Below are 22,558 nucleotides of genomic sequence, written 5' to 3'. Positions count from 1 at the left end.
GTAGCTTAATGGTTTTAAAGTGAGCTGATGACCTCACAGCTCCATCACTGTCCGCCCGTGGTCACCTCCACGGGGCGGTTCCTTCCATCATTTGGCTGCCATTCCGTCACCAATCGTCCATGGGCCCGTGCACCGAAGGGGATGTGTATCATTAACCGATGCTTATCAATGCACGCACGGACACATATTCGCGTGTAAATTAATTACATCCCATCTTAATTTTATATTGATGTAGAGCGCCGTAGCTCAAGGCGCCCTATAACAACAGAGTTTAAAAGCGGTGAGAAAAAAAAACCAGACAGATTTAGATGGTCAAGGGTCGGTGCAAGGGCCGAGAAATGAGTGAATGAGTGACCGTAACAAGGGGGGGGGCACGTGGGGTCACGTTGAGAGCAGGGGGGGCACGTGGGGTCACGTTGATAGCAGGGGGGGGCACGGAGTAGAGGGGCGAGGGGAGGGAAGAGAGTAGAGAGAGATGACGAGGGAAATAGGAACACGTGCGTGAGAGAACAATACTCATCAAGGTTAAAAGGCGATTGGGATTTTGTTGAGAAAGGTAAGAGATGGGGGGGGGGGGTGGCCTTTGGCCGAGACGTCAACCCCCGCAATGGTCAAGGGTCGTGGCGGAGCGGAACCCGCCCGATGAGACGACGGGCCGAGGAATAACATCCCCTCGATTGCAGGCGACACGTGTGTTGTTGCATCACAGAGCCGTGTTGGGAGGGGGGCGTTCATCCAGCAGTAGATTGATGAAGACCGATGATGAGGAGGAAGGGGATGATGTAATGTGCGTCCAACAGCCGCTGCTGTTAAAAAAAAACATAAACCTGAGTCACCCCGAACAGGTTGGGCTCCCAGCCCGGGCGCTCTGCCTGGTCGGCGGTGGTCATTTAAACGGCACCCCCACAACCCCCGCTTTACATGACCCCCACCCCGGGGGAACTTACACAATCGCCCCAAAGCTCCATCCCTCTACACCGCCCCCCAGCCTGGTTGGAGGCCACGCAGATAAAAGCGTGGGGGGGGGTGGTGGTGCTGGTGGTGGTTGGGGTTGTGTTCGAGAGGAGCAGAGAGAGAGAGAGTTGGCGCTGCGACGCTCTGGTCCAGCTGCCGGTAACGGCACCGAGGGTGCGTGGAGGTGAGAGCGCGCGCGCGTGTGTGTTCGTGTGTGAGACAGTGTGTTCTGGGCCTCCCCTAGGTCGACTCAGCCTCAAATGAGTACCCGGCGCGGCGTGTAAACATCGCCTCTGGGGAGACAAAGGCGGCCGGGCGTGTTACTAGTCACCCCCTCTCGTGTGCCGTGCCGGCCTTCATCGATGTTCGCTAGCAGCACTTGCCCCAACAGTGTGTTAAGGCTATACGGGGGATCCTTGTCTCTATCTGTGTCTATATCTGTGTCTTTGAGTGGGGAGCGGTAGGTCAGTGGTTCGAGCGCTGCACTACGAAGCCGGCGACCCGAGTTTCATTCCCGGCCACAGAAAACATTCGGAGTGAGTGGCATTTCTCTACCTGCCTCGGGCCTCTCTCTTAGCACTGGGGAGACAAAGGCGGCCGGGCGTGTTGCTGGTCACACCACCCTAAGTCGCGCCTCAATGAGTGTTCGCGAACAGCACGTGATCCCATCGTGTCTGCGTGCCACACAGAGGAACTTTGTCTCTCCCTGTGGTTTCCCCAAACTGTATTTGGCCTCTTCTAGGTCTACTCGGCCTAAAATGAGTACAGTACCTAGTACTGCGTGTAAACATCAGCACTGTCGCACTTGCCCCAACAGTCGATACAATGAAAATGGGGGCGGTATCTTTGTCTTTGTGTAGGGCATCCGGTGTGAAGAGAAACGGAGACACGCAGAGAGAGAGAGAGACACACACAAGGGGACAAGAGACACGGAGATACAGGGAGAGAGTGACACGCAGAGACACAGAGAAACATATTGCGACACGCGTGGTCTGACACAGAGACACACATTGAGACGCGCGGGGTCTGACACAGAGACACACATTGAGACACGCGGGGTCTGACACAGAGACACACACACGTGGTTTGACACAGAGACACACATTGAGACACGGAAGGGTTTGCTGCTGCTGCTGCTGCTGCCCATGGCTCGCCTCTGCGGGAATCTGTGCGGCGGGGAGAGATGCAGGGCGCTCTCCCAGTTCATTCCCGTCAACTGGAAGAGCGAACTCCGGGAGGTGGCCATGCTCGCCGTGCCAGTGGTAAGAACAATCATCATCAGCAGCATCATCACTTCCACCACCACTGGAATCACCATCATCAGCATCACCACCACCAACACTGCCACTGTAATCACCATCAGCGTTATCATCTTGCGCATTGCCTACAGAGATCTAAGCCCTGTCGGGAGTTCCATCGAGGTTTAGATTTCTTTATTTTAAAATAATTATCGCGGAATCACGCGGAGAGTCCTTTGGAAGGGATGGACGGGCAGAGAATTCCTCCTCCCCCCGGAATGAGGAACGAGAGCCGCCCGGTGGAACTCGCGACGCATCGCCCCTGCACGGCCCACGAGATGGCTCGCAGGGGCTGCTGTTTATGAGTGCAAAGTCGGGGCCCGATTTCGTGAGTTTCGTTGCCACCTTGTTCCTCCTCTCTTCCTCCACGCCCATACTTTTCGTGAAATGCCACCGCAGGAAAGGCTTCAATAGAAGCCTAGGGAGGGGGCCCTCCTGGTAACCCCCCCTTCCCCACCGCCACCCCAAGAGAACCCGCTTCGTATCCCCGCGTCCCGACAGCACCACTCAATGTGATGCAGCCACTAGGTTATCCGGCTCACAGGGGCTGGAAGGAGTCAACCGAGCGGGAGGCGAGCACGGTGCCACTGTGCCCAAAAGTTCCCTTCAACAAAGATACCACGATGGACCCCTAGGCCAGCGGGGAGACAAAGGCGGCCGAGCGTGGCGCTGCCGGCATGCATCGGTGCTGCTCGCTAACAGCTGTTGCCCCCACAGGCCGTTGAAGGGGACACGGGGAGGGGATCTTTGTTGCAGGCACTTTGGGCACAGTGGCTGCGCGCTCGCTCTCCCCTCGGTTGACCCCTTCCAGCCCCTGTGAGCCGATAACCTCGTGGCTGGAGGAGGCCGCGGGGGCAGCGAAAGCCTCGTGGCTGCATCACATTGCGTGGTGCTGTTGAGACGCGGGGATACGAAGGGGGTTCTCTTGGCGGGGGAGGGGGGTGGGGCCGGAAGGGAGCCCTAGGAAGGCGGCTCGCTTGGGGGGGGGGGGGGTCGGCGTAGTTGCTTGGCGCTCCCACGCCACGTGCCCCCTGACACTTGACCCCGTCGCCAGGACTGGGGCTCGATCCTCAGTTCGGGTCGCCCCGAAGCAACAAAGAGTTCGAATTTGGCTCAAAAGTACCGTGGACTTCTTTCGCACTCACCGCGCGTGGCCGACCTCGCTCATCGGAGGCGCGGGCGACGGACAAACAAACTGAACATACTCTTTGGTTCTTTCGGTAAAGTCACGTAGGTAGAAAAAAAAATCACGTAGGTAGAAAAATAAAAGAAAAAATATTATTTTATTTTTCTACCTACGTGACTTTACCGAAAGAACCAAAGAGTATGGATTCCTGCAGTCACGAAAGCTTCAAATCAAAACTAAACACAAAAAAGCAGTTCTCAAGAAAGCATTCCGCGTTGCGGGGTCCTCAACTGCCCAACTTCTGAGCCAGTGGTGGGATGTGTCCACATTGCTATGGGGGTAGGGGGGGCCTTGTACGTTCCACAGTACGTCCGCGTGAGCGTGCCGTGGCGCGGATGGCCGGGTTGATGCCACGTGTTGCCCCCCCCCCCCCCCCCCGTGTGTTCTCCTCGCCCCTCGGAGACCGTGTCCAGCTTCCTCATCTTCTGCATCAGCATGGTGAGCACCATCTTCTGCGGCCACCTGGGGAAGATCGAGTTGGACTCCGTGATGCTGGCGTCGGCGGTGAGACTATTCAAATGTTGTATTATTATTGTTGTTGTTGTTACCGTCGTCGTCATCGGCAGCCTTAGTCTACCCAATACTGGATGAAGACCTTCGCAATCCTTTGCGATCGGAATATTTTGCCCACCCCATATAAGCGCCTGTGAATTTCTATATAGATGTACGCGTGTGTGTGTGTGTATACCACCGTGTGTGTGGCATGAAAATGAAAAAGAGATGACGTTTCGGGCAATGACCCATCTCCATGGCAGACATGATCTGTGTGTGCAATGAAAAAGGGTTCATATTACGAAGCGTGATTTGCACACCAGCGCCAACGCAACAGCGTTTACCAAATCATGTGATGAGTGATACAGACGTAGAGTACATTGCTTCTGAAACGCCCTCGCCAATTGCAGCTTCAAGCAAGGCGATTAAACGAGACAAAAACAATTACAATCTATTTTTGAGATTAAAATGAGGCCCTCAATTGTAAAAGTTCAACAAATCGCCAGGATGGGAGGTTGCACACGTTGTGCAGCACAGAGCATTCCCTTGTTGTGCCGTGTTGATGTGCTCTCCGCCTTCAGCTCCCGCTGACCAGCTCGGTGCAGTACGGTCAGTTGGCCTCCATGACCCGCACGGCGTGGGCAGGCCCTCATCCAGCAGTGGATCAACAGAGCGACTGCTTGCATAGATGAACCAGTGAGCAACAGGTCTCCACATTCAAAGCCGGCTGCGTCTGCTGCGCCAGGCGCTCAAGTTCAAGTTCAAGAGGTCGTCACGGACTGTGCCGCCAATGGCACACGCGCACACACGCACGTCGCCATCGCTTCCTTCCCCCTGCCCGTCGCGTTGACCCTCGCTGCGTCCGTTCCGCCCGCAGGTTCTCAACATAACGGCGATCGCCGTGGGCGTTGGGATGTCCCTGGCGTGCGACACGCTCATGTCACAGGTAGGAGGGGGTCACGGGGTCGGTGGCGAGAGGGCACGGGGGTCGCGTCAGCGCTCTGGGGGACGGAAAGCGTGATTTTAGTTGTTTGAACACGCGGCCCTTTGTCCTCTCTGGATGTTAACTACCTCGCCTGGTATACAGGAGGTCGTGGGTTCGAACCCGACTCTGACGCCTGTTGTATATTTGGAGTTTGCGTGTCTCTCTCCCCGTGGTCACGTGGATTAATTTGCATTGACCCAGGTCATCCTTGTGAATGACACTTAACCTATAACGGCTCCTCACCTCGGGCGAGATAGAACGAACGAATCAAATGGAGACCACGGGCGTCAGCGATCCACTTCTCATTCCTAAGCGGCGAGCTCGCGAGGTTAACCAGTAACCCTCGCCTCGAGGCCGCAACGCGAGCATGGCGCTTTGAACCCCCGTCCGTGGACGATGGTCGAGGGGGGGGCGGTGACTTCGCTCGTGAATTGTCCACGTGCGAGGGGGGTGGTGGGAGTGGTGCGGGCGCTGATCTCGTCAAGGAGGATAAACCACCATCGCCCAAACTCCATGCAACCAGGGGCACTGACAAGGGGTTGACGGGTATGCATTACCATGGGACACGTTGAGTCGGGGAGCCCCGTGCAACGTCCACATTAGCGCTGGGTGCCCCCTGCACTTGTGGCAGTCGTTGCCAGGAGCGGCACCGCACGTGTGTGGCGTGGGTCAGAGCGCGCATGTCGCATGACCAGCAGCTGAAGTTGGAGCGCGAGCGGCCTGACACAGTCGCCTCGCACGCCACACACACAAAGAACCCCATTGTCGCCTACACAGACACACACACAGACACACACACAGCGGCGGTCACTCGTCTCCTCGTCGCTATTCTATTGCTGCTTCCACGGTCACTGTTCCCGTGAACTTCGTCGATTCCTCAACCAGAGGGGGACACACAAACCACCACCACCACCACGCCGCCACCCGCTGCGCGTTCTCTCTCCAGGCGTACGGAGCCAAGAACCTGCACGAGGTGGGCGTGATCCTGCAGAGAGGCATCATCATCCTCATGCTCTCCTGCTGCCCCTGCTGGGCCCTCTTCCTCAACATCCGCCCCTTCCTGCTCATCATCGGCCAGGACCCCGAGGTGGCAAGGTGCGTGCCTGCTCCCCCCACGCCACGCAGGTGCCGCTTGGCGCCGTGCCCCCGACACCGTGGGGGGGGGGGCACGGCCGTCTCGGGCACAGCTGCAACCCGACGGGCGGCGTCGGCGCGTTTCCACTCCCGGCTCAACCAGTTTCCGTCTTGAGTTGGAGGTCGTTCGAAAAAAATTCGTGGACGCGGCCCGCGAGGCGACCTCCATTTAACCCGCCGCTCGTTTGCTTGACCCGCAGGCTCGCGAGCCTCTACGTGCTGATCTGCATCCCGGCTCTGCCCGTGAGTGCACCCCCTCCCCCCCCATCACGCTCCCACGTGCACCGATTTCGCTTAAACGTCGACGATGGCGAAAGCGTTTGGCAACACCGCCGTTGGCAGCGGCGCACAATCAACAGAAACGCAAATTCATCAATGATACTAAATTAATCAATTACACTAACTTCATCAATTACACTGAATTCATCAGTGACATTGCCCTACAAGGAAAACATTCACACTCAATCACGCGCGCATATATAATTGGAAATATTGTGGCCAATGGGACAGGCCTTCTTTGTAGCCGAGAACCGGAGCGGCCAGAGAGGCAGAGGAAACAGTGGCAGCTTGAGGATGCAGCCTGGGGCCCCGATAGAAATCCTATTCTACAAGTTTCTCGGGTCCTGTGGTGCATGGCGCAGTCTCCGACTGTTATGAAGAGGGCCCATTGCCCTGAAACGTCACCAACCTGCCAGACGTTTTATTTTCTCTTTCCCTCATAGGGCCACAGTGGTTCCTGACGAATGTGTATCGATCGCTGCTGTTCAGTGTTAACGGTGTTGCATGTCACGTGATAGTTTCTATTGCACACAGCTTTTGTTTGCTGCTGATTCGGGAGGTTGTTGTGTTGTGTAACAATGTGTGTTTTTGTGTGTGTGTGTGTGTGGTGCTGTTTTGATTTCACACAGGCCATATTTTTGCACCAACTGGAGAGCAAGTATCTTCAGAACCAGGTCAGCACGTTGGTGGCGATTAGGTACACGCACACAAGTGTAACAAAGATGCCCCGTCTTGACTTGGAAGCCTGTGGTGGAAAGTGCTGTTGGCAGGCATCTATTAAGGGTCACGCATACATACATCTGTGCTTGATCATAACGATAACAATGCACCATCTACCAATCTCGTTTTTACTCTTAAAATCAAGGTATTGTACGTGTGTAAGCCAACCGTGCTAACCGGAGGTGCGGGGGAAGGACAGAAAACTAAACACAAAAAGGAGTTCTAAAGAAATTAGATTGTCAATTTAGATGCTTTAAAAGTGCAGAGCTCCCCGTGGCTTTCCAATTTCGGAAGGAAGAGCGTTCCAGACGGCCGCAGAAGCGCAGATGAAGGCGCGCGATGCGGTGACCACCGCCTTTGTTCGATGGTTAGCCAAAGGCCCCTGCGAGGATGAACAGAGTTTGCGAGATGGTTTATGCTCCTTGCCGAGATGAGCAAGGAATTGTTGTGGTCCATTTGTGGCGAGCACTTTGTGCGTCATGAGTGCGACCGTGTGACGTATATTCGTTCCGTTTAACTCCTCGAATCGGACAACTCGGTCTCCATTGCTGTTAAAATTATCCTGAGTAAATTTTACTCGATTCTGCGAGGTTGAGTTCCGCTTGAGAACTCCGATCCCATGCCGAGGCTCGTGGGGCCATCAACTGCGGCACGGCGCGTATGCGCTGCCTGCGTGTGGAGTGCAGAGCATCACGATGCCACAGGTGTACACGGGCCTGCTGATGAATGGCTTCAACGCACTCTTCAACTACATCTTCATCTACGTTATGGACATGGGTGTACCGTGAGTCACGCGCTCGATTAAAACTATAGCAGCCAAATACTCTTGACTGCAACTTGATTCTAAATACGGAGTGAGGACCCGGATAGAAATCCACGTGACCACGGGGAGAGAGACACGCAAACTCCAAATATACAGCAGGCGTCAGGGTCGGGATCGAGCCCACGACCTCCTGCGTACCAGGCGAGGTAGTGAACATCTCCTAGCCACCGTGGCACACGCGGAGACAGCGAGCCACCCCCATATACCCCGCGCAGGCTGTTGAGGCGAGCGCTGTCGGCGAGGACCTGTACGAAGGCCGCCACGTCACACGAGGGTGGTGTGGCCGGAAATGCACCCGGCCGTCTTTGTCTCCCCAATGCCGACGTTTGCACACTGCACCAGGTCCTCATTTAAGGCTGAGCCGACCTAGCTGAGGCCCAGGACCGGTTCGGATAAACGCCACTGATGTTGGCAGTAGGCAGGAATCGAACTCAGGCCGCCGGGTTCATAGTGCAGTGTGCTAACCACGATGCTACCGCTCCCGCGCACACACACAGGTACGCATGCACACAAGCACACTTGCCGTCTGGCACGCCTTGCCAATCCACAGGCACTCAACCCGTTCATCATGCCAGACTTGGATAGGTCAGAGGTCGGGGTGGTCAGAGTGGTCGCTCAGGATGTAGAGCTGCAATGGGGGTACCTACAGTTCACAGCACGGCATGTTTTTACGTCTCTCTTTCTGTATGTACGTACGTTGAACTTCTTTCGCACCATACACAGCCAACCGCGCTAATCGGAGGTGTGTGCGATCTTGAACGTTCTCGTGCGTGCGTGCGTGCGTGCGACAGGGGCTCGGCGGTGGCGTACGTGATCTCCACCTACAGCCAAACCACCTTGCTCTTCATCTACATCCGAGTGAAAGGCCTGCACCGCAACACCTGGGCAGGTGATGGACACACACGTGCACACGCACACACGTGCAAACACACGCGCGCGCGCGTGCACGAGAAGAATAGCAGTGGGGGCCCATCAATCTAAAGAGATACTTTTCAAGGATGTTTGTATGCATGTTGAATTTCTTTTGCACCGTACATAGCTAGCCGTGCTAATCGGAGGTGCGGACAAAACTCTGGAGGTGAGGGGAGGGAGGGAGGGGAGGGGAGGGAGGGGTAAAAGGATGCTACTGAAAATTTTAAATATTGATCATCGAAAATATAACAGCCAAACGATTTGAAGAGGAAACTCTACCACGGCAGCATTGCAAATCGTAGAGCTGTTTAGACGAGTGATCTATTGGGCAGTGAATTAAAAACTCCAACTTGGAGGACCTTTTAACTTTACACAGCCGACTGTGTAAGCTACATGGGGGATCTTTGCCTTATGTGTGTGTGTGTAGGTTGGTCCTGGGATTGCCTGCAGAACTGGGGGGTGTTCATGCGTCTGGCTCTGCCCAGCCTCGTCATGGTGTGCATGGAGTGGTGGGCCTACGAGGTCGGCATCTTCCTGACCGGTCAGCCTCCCACCCACCCCTCCCCCTCCCGGCTCCAACCGCCCACCAAAAAACGAAGATGTCACGGCGACCAAAGCCGTTGGTGCCACCGCAACCTCATTACCACCTCCGAGATTGTCCCCTCACAGTCTCCAAGCCATTGGCTCCGAGGTCTTCCCCCGTGATCACCGCGCTCGTGGAGACCCACCCTAAGGCCGTGGGAGCGAGATGTTAACTCCCTCGCCTGCTGTGCAGGAGTCTGCGTGTCTCTCTCTCTCCCCGTGGTTGCGTGGATTTTTCTTCGGGTCCTCCGGTTTTTCCCTCCACACTTAGAACCAGTCACGTGTTTAGAGTCTTTGGCTGCTGGAAATCCCCACATGACCTGGTCACAAATGACAGCTCAACGAAGATGGCTTATCATGTGGAAATGTACAGCAGCCCAATTCTCTAAACGCGTGATGTTGATTCTTAATGCGGAGGGAAAACCCGGAGGACCCAGAGAAAAATCCGTGCCACCATGGAGAGAGAGAGACATGCAATCTCCAAATATACAGGCGTCAGGGTCAGGATCGAACCCATGACTTCCTGCATACCAAGCAAGGAAGTTAACATCTCGCCACTGCGAGATGTTTCTGAAATGTCTCCCGACCAACATACAACACAAACAGATGAACTACTTCACGGTAGATTAACGATCAGCTCCGCTCGTTACACATCGCAAGCATCCTGCCGATTGGTTAACAATTGAAATCTAAGCGAGGGTCAAAACATGTCTTACATGACGCGTTCGTTGTGTTGTAACAACCTCACCGGGCTGTCAATCAGCACGGGCGTGCACATTCGATATCGCAAACTCTTGAGTGGGAACGATGCGTCGATCCGTCGATCATCGTAGATTATTATGGGCACGATGCAAGTGTAAAGGAGAGCCGACACAAGATTGCAGGGGGTTCGTCTTTTAATCCTTTTCTCCCATCCACACCTGTCCCCAGCCGTCCCAATCTCGTTCCCGCCAAAAGGCCCCTTCTTCCCGCCCGTTCTCCCCTTATATCTCCTCGATTACCCCTCCCACTAACCCTCCTATTGGTGGGAATCCTTCCCCTAACACCCCTACACAAGCAAATGGAACCGCGTGCGAAAAAAATCACGTGCGTCAGTGTGCAATGGGTTTGCGTCACCCCTGCAGCCACTAGAGGCGCTACTATTAACGCCACTGTGAATCGGTCCAAACCAAACGTAAACATATGTCTCCATGTGACCGGGTTATCTTGGTTGGAATCCAAGTCCAGACACAGGACTGCCCATCGGTATCAGAACTTGCCCTGGGTCTCGCCTAGCTTGGCCTTAAATGTGTAGTGCCGGGCGCGGTGTGTAAGCATCAGCACTGGGGATACAAAGGGGGCCGGGCGTGACTATATTGTCCACTTCACCTGTCATGAGCCATTCCAGCTTTAATAGGCGCTCGCTAACAGCACCTGGCAGCACGTTGTATAAGGCTGAGAGGTTGCTTGTGTACATGTTATACATGGGGAGCAGTGGTGTTGCACTATGAATGTGGTGACCCGAGGTCGATTCCTGCTCACGGCCAACACCAGTGACAATTATCTGAAATGATGCTGGGCCTTCCCTAGGTCGTCTCAGCCTCAAATGAGTACCTGGTGCGGTGTGTGAACATCGCTACTGGGGAGACAAAGGCGGTCGGGCGTGGTGCTGACCCGTGGCGGCCTTCATAGGTGCTCGCTCAGCAGCACTTGCCCCAACAGTTGGTGAAAGGCTATACGGGGGATCTTTGTCTTTTTGTGTGCTACGCACGTGCGTGCAGGTGTCCTCGGAGTGCTTGAGCAGGCGTCCCAGGCTGTCACCTATCAGCTGATCACCATCACGTACATGGTAAAGCCACGCCCACGTGTGCCCACGTTGTCGTTCAACTTTGCCACGTGTGTCGTTTATTCCCGGCAAGTTAGTCAACTTGCAGACACGGCGAATTGCCCCCCTTCCTGAAAAAGAGTCTTGAGGCTCAGTCAGGCTGTCCTGGGTTAACGAATACAAATAAAAACCTCAGCGCTGTCCCACCGATCCGATCACCCTGCGAAAGAAGCTCAACGTGCATACGTACTTACAATGGGACAGCTCTCTTCTGCAATGACAACGGAGAGCCAGACCCAAGGCTCCTTAAGGATTCTTAGGGTTCAGTGTTTATTGCCCAAGGCTAACAGAGGCATGCGAAGGCACTTTTAGGACTATTTAGGGTAAAATGTTAAATCCTGAAACTCGGAAAGCCAATAAACAAGTTTGACACTGCTGTCGGACACCACCAAGAATCTGTCCACATCAAAGACACAATAACGGTTTAGTCGATGAGCCTTTGGGCCTCCTGGAGCAGTGTTGTCCAGCAGCGTCTACTTCGATCAGAAACGTTCAATTGAGCCGATAATTGTGTTGCCAGTGTACGAACGATTAATGCCAAAACTGTACCGCAGATCCGACGGTACCATACCTCTTCGTGTGTTTTTTGGGAGTAATTTATTTTTTAGGCCCGAGAATCAAATCATCGTGGCTATTCCAGTTTCCTGCCACATGAAGCCAGACGTGACATTGCCAAACGTTCGAATGCGGGACCCTCCAGACCAAGAGGTTCGAGACTCGCTGATGCTTGCAGTGAAAATAGAGGCCTTATTATTGCTCTTGTTGCTGGTATTTTCTCGTATTTTCTCTCTGCGCCGCCGTAGATTCCCCTGGGGCTCTCTGTGGCGGTGAACGTTCGCGTTGGAAATGCTCTTGGCGCTGGGCGGCCGGAACAAGCCAAAAACTCTGCCAAAGTGGTCATGATCTGCATCGGTCAGTGCTTCTGGGATCGCTTCATAACATCTGCGCTACAAATACACACGCACTAGCAAACCCTCGGCCCTGTACAATGTCCTGTCAGGTACTGCCAGCATTGTGAAGCCACTACACCTCCCGATTTCCTTCTCCCGCACCTCCGATTAGCACGGTTGGCTACGTACGGTGCGAAAGAAGTTTATCGTACGTACATACATACTGGAGATTCTCTGCGGGCCCCTAGCGCGGCTGGGCAAGACCTGCTGGGGTGCAGGGGGTGTGAAATATGCCATGCTTTCTAAGGATCAACAGTGCCACCCCCTCGCTCCCAGTCAGGGGCAGCTCCTCGGCATGAGGTCAAGAGGTCATCACCCACAATGCAGTTAGCTGCCACCCACTGTGGTCTATGGACTAAGTGGATTACTACGGCATCTTAGTCTTTGTGTAATATTTATCATTTGTGCATCTATTGTAAAAGCCCGTCGTCCCGTTTGTCCGTCAAATAAATTATGAGAGCCTTTCCAAAGGCCTGAATCTAAAAGTTATAGAAAGTGACCCCCCCCCTCCCAGCATGTGGGGGTAAAGAGTTGATCCAACAGGTTTCCAAAAATTGTAGACCAAATAATTTCACTCCCCACCCCCGGCCCCACAAACGAATCCCTACACAGCCTACATCCAACAGGCAGCAGCATCTGCACACCATAACACTGTGTGGCCTAAAAAGACTAGAAATATACGACAGCCGTCGTTGTGGGCACCTTCATTGAACACACGTCGTACATTCACGTGTTGAGCACATCGATGTGCTATGGAGGGCAACTTGCTGAAGCCTTGCCTCATGTATGAACGTAACGGGTGTTGTGCTCTTGACGCCACCGCCAAACCGCGGGCACTCTGTGGTGAGCAGAGCTTGTATTGCCCTTCCTCTACGATCGCGGAGGCCGAGTTGAATCGATTCCACGGCAAGATCGTCGGGGGAGGAGAGTGCCACCCAGTGAGCACCGCAGTGTACACGCTCGTGCACGTGCGCTGTTCTCTCCGCAGGCTTCATGGAGTTGCTGAACGCCGTCATCCTGGTGGCGGGCCGTCATGTCGTGTCCTACGTGTTCACCACTGCGCAGTAAGCACCTCGCCACCATGACGTCACCGCCAGTAAGCACGTCGCCACCATGACAACCCCAGTAAGCACGTCGCCCCGTGACGTCACCAGTAAGCACCTCGCCCCCGTGACGTCACCAGTAAACACCTCGCCCCGTGACGTCACCAGTAAGCACATCGCCCCGTCACACCGTCAGTAAGCACGCCGCCCCGTGACGTCACCAGTAAGCACGCCGCCCCGTGACGTCACCAGTAAGCACGTCGCCCCATGACGTCACCAGTAAGCACGTCGCCCCGTGAGGCCGCCGTCGCCTCCTCCACCAGGTGGATTAAACCACAGCACTTGAAACTTGCCGACCAGGGCTGGAGAACCTTGTTCTCACAGAAGGGCCTTCAAACACCTTTGGCGGGCCACTCGTTATGCAATAATCACGGGAAAATAATAACTCGGCTCGCTTACCGCACTCAAGCGGCTGCTTTTCTCTCGCTCGGGGCACGATGGGCACTCGTGCGAGCCCCGTGCATACACGCTAAGGGTCTTGCCAGGCCGGAACTATTCCCCTCAAGTACCCGATTAGTGCAGCTAAGATGCTTTCAGTGTTGGATAATCATTGTTTGCCAGCCGTTTTTAAGTGGCAGGCCTCATGGTGCCATGCCTGGTGTGTAGCCCATAGGCTCACCTACACTGCTGCAGGCAAGCAATGAGTGGCAACGTACGTCTGCGCCGGGTGCGAACGATGCCCCCCCCTTCTGTGCCCCACTGCCCGCGCCCTCTCCCACTCCCGTCCCTTTCCCGGTCGCCGTTGACGTTTGACCGCGTGCAGCGACGTCATCGACATGGTGGCGGCCATCATACCGGTGTGCGCCGCCTATCAGCTCTTCGAGGGGATTGTGGTGAGTGCCGCGTGGAGCCGACGGGAGAGGGGAGAATGGATTCATGAGAGTGCCCTCCCCCCCAGTGGACATGTACTCAAAGAGGAATTGATGAAAGCGTCTGAGACTCAATATTTAGCAGACAAATTTTTAAGAATTAAAATGGCTACAGGAATAATAATCGTTTCCCATCGTGTCTGCCTCCCAACAGGTGAATCGTGATTCCAAAGGAAATAAAATGATCTTTAACAATATCATAGTCATAACTTACAGCATTTTATCAATCCACTGCTGGATGAGGGCCACCCTCAGCCATGTTGGTCAACGGGGTTGTTTTGATGATACTTCACGTTGTTGGCTGTGGCTTGGTTAAGGGTTGGAGGGGGGCCAGAGTCAATTCAGATATCAATAATAATGTTATTTTATTCTTGTATTCTTGTGCTGTGTTGCCCATACTCAACAAGGGATGTTAGCCACTTAATGTGTGCGTCGTGGATACTCTCCTCGCCCATAGGCTGAGACCAGGCAAGGGCCCCATCCTGTTTACTGCACCTCCATCACACACAGCTCCCTCCTTCATACACCGCTCTCTCCTCTCGCCACTCCTCCGACGCCCCCTCTTATCCTCACGGTCCCCTCTCCCGTCACGTCCCGCCTCCCCTCATCCCTGTCACCTCATCCCTAACGACCAATCCGGAATCGTCACCTCGTCTACCGCCACCAGTCACAGATCGTCACAATGCGGAGGTTACGCCAGGTCCACTCGCTGCAGGGATTGACGTCAGATTGTAAGGGGGTAGGGAATGCTGATGTTGTGGGGACCGTTACATGTGGTTGCATTGAAATGTGAAATGAATCAAAATTATATTTCCATCTGTCATTCCACATCGCTCCCTTTCTCCCCCTCCCTTTAGGTTGTGAGCGGCGGGATCCTGCGTGGTGGAGGGAGGCAGAAGGTCGGTGCCGTCGCCAACTTCATGGGTTACAACGTATTCTCCCTTCCCATCGGCATCAGCCTCATGTTCTGCACCTCGCTACGCGTCATCGGTGAGGCAGGCCTAATTTGTGCCGAAGTTTGTTTTTATGAGTTTTTTTGGGCACATCTCGACAGCGCAACTCCTGGTTTACCACAAACGTCGCCAATTGCAACCTGGTGGTAAGTGACTCCGAGCGGTGAAGTACCAGGGCTCCAACCTTCCACGGAAAACTTGGATATACCCTCGACCTCTTGAAGACAGGGGCAGGGAAGATGCGGCCCACTTGCTCCACGAGTGGAGCGTGAGGAGCAGAACAAATGATGACTGGAGCCACCACCCAAGTCAGACGATCGCCCACTCACTGAAGCCGTTGAATGGAGCACTAACCTCGACATGAAACTACAACGGCTTCCCCAGCCATACGAAGAAGTACAGTTGTTTAACACGGTAGTAGTAATAGATGCATTCCTGAAAAGTGCTGCGTTAAGCGAAAACACGTTAAGCGAGGAATTACTAAACATACATACATACAGGGCATGAATAAATAAGTTAACAATGCTATTTTTGTCACATTTTGCACCTCCGATTAGCACGGTTGGCTACATACGGTGCGAAAGAAGTTCAACATACATACGTGCATACAAACCTATCCAAAACCACCCTGCAAGGCAAGAAGGCCTGGGGGGTCCAGCACATCGCAGACTGGATGGGCTTAATCTACAAGCTGCGGATCTGTGAGGGTGAGCACCGGCAAAGGTGGAGGGAGTGCCAGGATGGTGGCCCAAGAGCCGCAGTGACTAGGCCGGTCATGGGGAGATGGAATATATTTCGTAACAGAATCGTTGGTGGATTTTAACGTCCAATGCTGCGGCCTACGGTAAAGGAGACTGCCCAATGGCGTATTCACGAGCCGGAGATGTGGTGGTGTGTGCTAGGTCTCTGGATCGGCATGCTGGTCGGCCTCATGACGCTGTGCATCTTCATGATTTTCTACGTGTGCCGGTTGGACTGGAAGGCCATGGCCAATGAGGTAAGGCTCAAATAATCCATTCTCAGTTCCCTGAACACTTCATTGCTGCACCAATGCATTGATCGTTGCTCTTGGTCATGACTAATGCACACTTGGTTATATTAGCTCGTGGCCCAGGCCTAAGTCTGCCTGCTCCTTAATTACCTTCTCGCCCTTACTGCGTCACCTCAGTGACGTCACCATCGAGCGTGTAGGAAGCACAGCTGCACAGGGGCCCACGGGCCGTAAGGGGGTCCCAAGTGCGGGGCTACGATGGGCATTGGGACGTTGGGGTAGTTGGAGGCCCCATGTCATTCCTGGGACCATGGCCCATGCCAACCGCGCTACCTCCCACCGCTTCAGCTCCCACCAATCCCTTTCCGACATCGCTCTGGTTTAATTCTGCTGGCACACCTGAATAATTATGCCTGCTGCAGGCCCAAGAGAGATCCGGCATTGGGGTGAAACCACCGAATGTGGAGGAGCAACAGGATGCCGACAAGGATATCATCGGACTCTCCGGGCTACCTGCAGAACACGGTAAGGGTGACTTGACATTGGTGAAAATTGTTAAGTCTCATCCTGCCATTTGCATCGTTTCAGTGATAAATGCCTCTATAGGTAACCAATATCTCTTTTGTGGAGCTGACGAGGGCTCTTGCATATTCCGTAGACAACAATAAAAAACAATAAAAGCATGTTGTCTCACAAGAGACCGAAGAGAGACAGTATACAAAAATTTAAATAAGAGAACACGAATCCTTATTTTCGACACATAGCTAGTGGTGTGACGGGGAAAAACAAGATCAACTATTGCTCTTCGGTGAAATGTAAGGAAGAATTAACAGAACTGGACAGAGGCTAATATGGATAGTTTTGTAAATATAACCAGGATAATAGTTTATCAACGTGTTAGCAAAAGGCCAACATAATAGAGAGTGGAATAGCTTCATCACTGAGGTCACATCCTCAGTGATGAGTAGAAATACAAAGATAGATGGAAGATAATTTATCACCCTTCCCTGGATGTCTTAGAATGCACTGGCCCTGATTCTACTTCATCTCATTGTCTCCTGTTCTATCTGCCCCCCCTCCTCCTCCTCCACACCCGCCGATCGCTCCTGACCGTGCTGCTACTCAGACTCCAGGGAAATGTCACCCGAAGTCATTGTGCTGCCTTTAAACGGCACCGACTCGAACGCGGATATGGAGGGACTCGAGGAGCTGAATGCACCCGGACATCCGCTGTCGACCCTCACCCTGTGCCAGCTGCTGCTGCGCCGTTCCCTGGCCGCGCTGCTGTCGCTGGCGGTCCTGGCGGCCGGCATCACTGTGAGGATGATGACGCAGGTGGAGGACTCGCCGGCGCGGCCGACGCCGACGCTGTTCAACAGCACCGTCAGTAGCGCCGTCACGGAGGGCTCGCGGTTATTACCGGTGTAGCGAACGGGCCAATCGGTCGACCGTTTTGGCCTGGCACGCAACAGTGTGGTCTCATTGGCAGTGCTTGGAGCTGCTGGTGGTGATGACGATGATGCATAGGTACCCATGATGAAGTGGGGCTCCCTAAGAGTGGAGTGGCTCAGACAGCACGACGATGCAGTGCAGTGGGAGGGCTCGCCAGTGCAGGTGACCGACAGTCCCATACAGAGGATGTCCCTGGCCATTTTTGGCCCAAAAATAAGAACTCTTGGATTTCAAGCCAGGTTGAACCTTGCTTTCGTTTGTTTTTTATTCTCTCACTTCAATTACCATTTAGTACCCTGTGAGAGACTCATGCCTGTCCGTGAGTCAGAGTACTAACGGGACTCGAGAAATCTGAGCCCATGACCAAAGTTCAATGGGACCCAGAGGCAGTAAGGTGTAATTTATTTTTCATGAAAGGCACGTTAATGTACGTTTTTTAATTGATTTTTTTTCGACCAAATATATTATCTTGACTTGTAATTCCACTTGAATCTCGAGCCGTGTTCCGGTGTTGAATTATTAAAACGTGCAAGGACGCCTCGTAATGAATAGACGTACGGCGTGCATGAGCATGGGCGCCACTGGGTGATGGAGCGTGCATGAACAAAGCTGTGGTAAGAGAGAGTTCAGTGAAATTCTACGGTGCCCTCGGAATAGCGATCATGAGACGCGTAGTACAGGACATGGGGAGTTTCTGGTTGTCAGCAAAATCACAATGATTTCCATCGGTGCTATGCACAGCGTGCATCTTCTGCCGAGTTATCTTGACATTGCATTATGGTGATATTTTAGACGTATATACTGTAAAGCCACGTGTGGGAGTGGTGGTGCAGTGGTTAGCATGCTTCGTTATAAACCCGGTGAACAAAGTTCGATTCCCGTCCGTGGCATATGTGGCGAACGATGTATGTACCGGTCCTAGGCTGGCCCCCTTCACAACCCAGCACTGACTACCATGGTGAAGTATGGTCAAACAACCCCCACAAACTGACGGTGTGGGGAAGCCTTCATTCAGCAGTGGATTGACAAAGGGCGATTAATATACTAATCTGATACATACTGTACTGTATATGAATGTGCGACACTGTCGAGGTTTAATTTTACTGTGCTTTAACGTAATTATATACTGTATATGCTGTGTGCAAGACGAGGCATAAAACCTCTGAAGGCTTACAATTAATGCAGGTAGGAACAACAGGTTCCACACTGCCCACCAGAGATTATTTGTCTGTCTGTCGTGCATATTTGTCTGTTGTGCACAAATGCGCTGTCCAACCAAGTCCCTCCCTACCTGCCCACTCCGAAGGAACGTGTTATATTGCACCTGTGGTGAGCCCACGCATTATGGTCGAGGCAGGCCTCACGTGAGAGTGGCAACATCTTGTCTTCATAGGGCAAAGAGAAAGGTGCAGCCCTGCAATGTCTTGCTGATGTCCGCTACTGCTGGCTGTAAACGCTGCCCACGTCCTACAATGAATTGGGGGCAGCTGAATGAACGAGGGCAGCGGTCACCATACCTGCCCACCGTTGTATATGTCGGGTCTTGAAAATGTAATACAATTAATAAAAATTAAATGAAAATGGGAAAATCTGTAATTATCCGAAAGCATGCTAATTTATGTAAGTATGGACATAATGTATGCTAATTAGGGAGGTGTACTTGTGCTAAGTTATGCAAGTGTATGTAATTATGCTAATGTGTGCTGTTATGATAATTAGGTTCTGCCTCGTTTACTAGGGTCGTATTATCAATCGGGATAATACAATGAATGGTATGAAGTTATGCAAGTTATGCAAGTGTGATGTAAGTATAAAACACCACCAATCGGCAGTATTTTTTAATCTCACCATTTTTTATATGACAATTTTAAACGGGTAGTTTCATTATATATTAAATATATTACTCTACACTGAGAGAATTCGCAGCAGTGCAAGCCTCTGTCAACTGTCCTGTTCAACTCCAGGGAGCAAAACACGTTGTTATTCATCTGCCTTTGGCTGCCTCTCTCTATTAAATGAATACACCCAACACGTAGGCTTTCGCGACCAATATTATTCATAATAAAGGTTTTTGGGTTAGATCGCGTTATTTATAAATGTGTCGTAACCCTCCACCACCCGACACGGCCAAACAGTAAAAAATGTGTCACGTTTACAAAAGACAAATAATTCACTACTTTAGCCCACCGGTGTGTTGAAGAGTGAATCAACATGATTTAAAATTTGAGTACGACGTTTCGCTGGAAATTACATCCAGCTTCATCGGGCAATTTGCCAGAATGGTGAGGCTCTCCACATTTATAAATCACGCGAACTAACCCAACAACCTTTATTATAAATACACCCAACCACTGCTTTTGCACAGCATCTTAAGGCGCCCTATAAATCCACGTCGCGCCGTAATTTGTGCATGTGTCGCGGCGAATTCCGCTTGACGTGAATCTCCGCATTCGTGTTGCGCCATCGGTGGCCACCTTCGTGAAAGTACCTTCGTTGAAAATTGTTTTTCGTTGATATTTATTTAGATAGAAAACGCAGGGAAATTGTCCACACGGGTTTAACGTGAACGTCGCCGATCGCCACGTGTGTCACGTGTGCGTACGAGTGCACGTACCCAGTAAGTACGGAACGTTGTTCCAACGTCGAGTCAACGTTCTCTCATCAGTTTCAACCACATGCCGACGTTCGCCCAACGTTACATGTTTCCAGGGGGGTCTGTGCATCTGTGCACGTATGTGCTGCACCAAATATCACGGCTACATGCACTGCTCCGTAATTGTGTTGATGAAATTCTATTCAGCCTGGAATAAAGCACCGTAATGCTGAACAATGATATCGTAATGTGTGCAATATCTGGATATATATCGTGGCCAGTAGATGGCAGTCCAGCAAGCCGGTTGTTGAAGCTGGAGCTCTTTGAAAGGGAGTTTCGACATCGCCAATTACTTTTTTAAATGTTATCTCCTCCAATTAGTGGGGTTTCTCCCGATAATCTGGTTTTCTTCAAGTATGCAACATCAAGAAATTGGCTAAATATCACAGGTCCTGGCTGTGTGACCAATTAGTTCGGTATATGAGCCCTAAAACTCTATGTTTCACTTGTTTGAACCACCAGAGGGGGCATATACTTTGAGGGGTTCTAGTTTGTGAATGGCAGGGAGTAACAACTCCAGCCACTAGAGGCCGGTAAATTCGGATTTTTATAAATCGATATTTTTGTAATTAAATCGCGACGCCGAGACGTCAAAAGGCACTGCATATCGAGACGGGGGTATAATCGTCACACGTATAAAATGTAAACCATGATTGTTTCAGCATAAACCTAAGATACATGGAATGGGATTTTTGTTTAGGGGCCGTCCATAAATGACGTCACGCGATTTTGACGATTTTTGACCCCCCCCCCTTCGTCACACGGCGTCACAAAAAGTCAGACCCCCCCCTCAAATATGACGTCACAAATCTCTGCCCCCCCCCCAAGCGAAAAACATGCTTCAAATCTCTTTAAACTATTGTCATTGTAGTGCGTATTTAATGTGCCGCTGCACTCTGATGTTGTAGGAGAAAACATTTATTAAAAAGTCTATTTAATTAAGTAGAACGTGTTGTCTATATTTATTTAAAGTTTCGCATTTTGATGTGACGTCACATTTATCACCCCCCCCCCCCCTCGTCACACATCGTCACAAATGTCTGACCCCCCCTCCCCTACGTGCGTGACGTCATTTATGGACGGCACCTTAACTTTTTATAGGAGTGGAGTATTTCTCCCCCACCCCCACCCACTTAAATAAATACCAGTCGATGAGACTTCACCGGACAAATAAAGTACTTTTGAGTTATTGGCGTTGTTGCATTGATCGTTATATAATCCTGTATTTGTTTACATATATAACTTCGCATTAATTGTATAACGCCCCTTATTTGTCAATCTCGGTTCGGGGTGCGTTTCTAAAAACCAAAAAAACCCCGAAACGCTTCGCGGGCATCTTTGTAAGGGAAGCGGACGGCCAGCTAATGAAGTCCGATCATCATCACGATCCATCTCGCAGGTGCCACTGCACATCTCGTAAATTGTTTTCCACTTTCTCTGTATTTCGGTGCCAATATGGGCTCCAGTAGTGGCCACATCTTTCTGCCAGGTCCATGCGGAGTACAGCCGTTTCAATACGAACGACACAAAGTCTGTGTCTCACCATGCGATGGGACTTTGTGGGATGAACGTTGAGATTTGTAAGGTGCACGGGGTGATGATCAATAAGGTCTGAATTGGTCTGTAATCAGGTAGGCAGCACTGATAAGGGGTTGACAGATATGTAGAAGACAAACCTGACGATGGCAGGCAGTGATGAGAAGGACACTTGGCACTATTTGGACACATTTTAGGATGAACAACAGGAGCATTTAAAGTGCTGTTCGGGATAATGGAAGGAACTAGATAGAGAGGAAGACTCTGATCATAAGAAGAGATAGGTGGCAGAAAGATGTGGCCACTCGAGCGCATATTGGCACCACAATACAGAGAGAGGAAAGTGGAAAACAATTTACGAGATGCGCAGTGGACACCTGCGAGGTGGATCGTGGTGATGATGATGAGTGGGCTCCATTGGCTGGCCGTCCGCTCCCCTTACAAAGATGCCCGCGGAGCGTTTGGGGTTTTTGTAAACGCACCCCGAGCCGAGATTGACAACTGAAGAGCTTTATACAATTAATGATAAGTTATATTTATTTAAAAATACGGCATTATATAACGATGTACGAACCGGCCCTAGGCGCTCCCCTTCGCAAAACAGCACCGACTACCACGGTGAAGTATGGGCAAACAACCCCCACAACTGACAGTGTGGAAAAGCCTTTTATTCAGCAGTGTATTGACAAATGGGCTATTAATATACCCCATCTCATATAAACATATAGTACTGTATATATTAATGTACACCGCTGTAGAGGTGCACATTTAATCACGGGACCTCAGTATAAAAAACACAAGAATAGGTTTGACCGTTTCTGG

The 22,558-nt window shown here is 52.0% G+C and overlaps 1 protein-coding gene across 4 annotated transcripts; it reads left to right on the top strand.

The window, feature by feature from the left end:
* Nucleotides 1-961: 961 nt before the first annotated feature.
* On the top strand, nucleotides 962-20,377 carry SLC47A1 (solute carrier family 47 member 1). Of its 4 annotated transcripts, XM_078595199.1 has the most exons (19): nucleotides 962-1,138; nucleotides 1,406-1,490; nucleotides 1,815-2,216; nucleotides 3,841-3,942; nucleotides 4,808-4,876; nucleotides 5,862-6,010; nucleotides 6,250-6,292; nucleotides 6,958-7,002; nucleotides 7,735-7,832; nucleotides 8,663-8,760; nucleotides 9,211-9,324; nucleotides 11,126-11,193; nucleotides 12,033-12,141; nucleotides 13,168-13,243; nucleotides 14,046-14,115; nucleotides 15,009-15,141; nucleotides 16,007-16,101; nucleotides 16,518-16,620; nucleotides 17,222-20,377. In XM_078595199.1, the coding sequence occupies exons 3-19, from the start codon at nucleotides 2,100-2,102 to the stop codon at nucleotides 17,521-17,523; spliced, it is 1,791 nt and encodes a 596-aa protein (XP_078451325.1). In that variant the 5' UTR covers nucleotides 962-1,138; nucleotides 1,406-1,490; nucleotides 1,815-2,099; the 3' UTR covers nucleotides 17,524-20,377. The 4 variants fall into 4 exon arrangements, with proteins under 4 accessions (XP_078451325.1, XP_078451326.1, XP_078451324.1 ...); XM_078595200.1 differs by lacking the exon at nucleotides 1,406-1,490 and having other exon boundaries at nucleotides 962-1,128; XM_078595198.1 differs by lacking the exon at nucleotides 1,406-1,490.
* Nucleotides 20,378-22,558: the final 2,181 nt, after the last annotated feature.

The sequence above is a fragment of the Lampetra planeri genome, chromosome 6 (genome assembly GCF_965212315.1).
Source record: "Lampetra planeri chromosome 6, kcLamPlan1.2.h2, whole genome shotgun sequence".
In the NCBI taxonomy this organism is placed as follows: Eukaryota; Metazoa; Chordata; class Hyperoartia; order Petromyzontiformes; family Petromyzontidae; genus Lampetra; species Lampetra planeri.
This window is presented reverse-complemented; position numbering and strand designations above follow the sequence as displayed.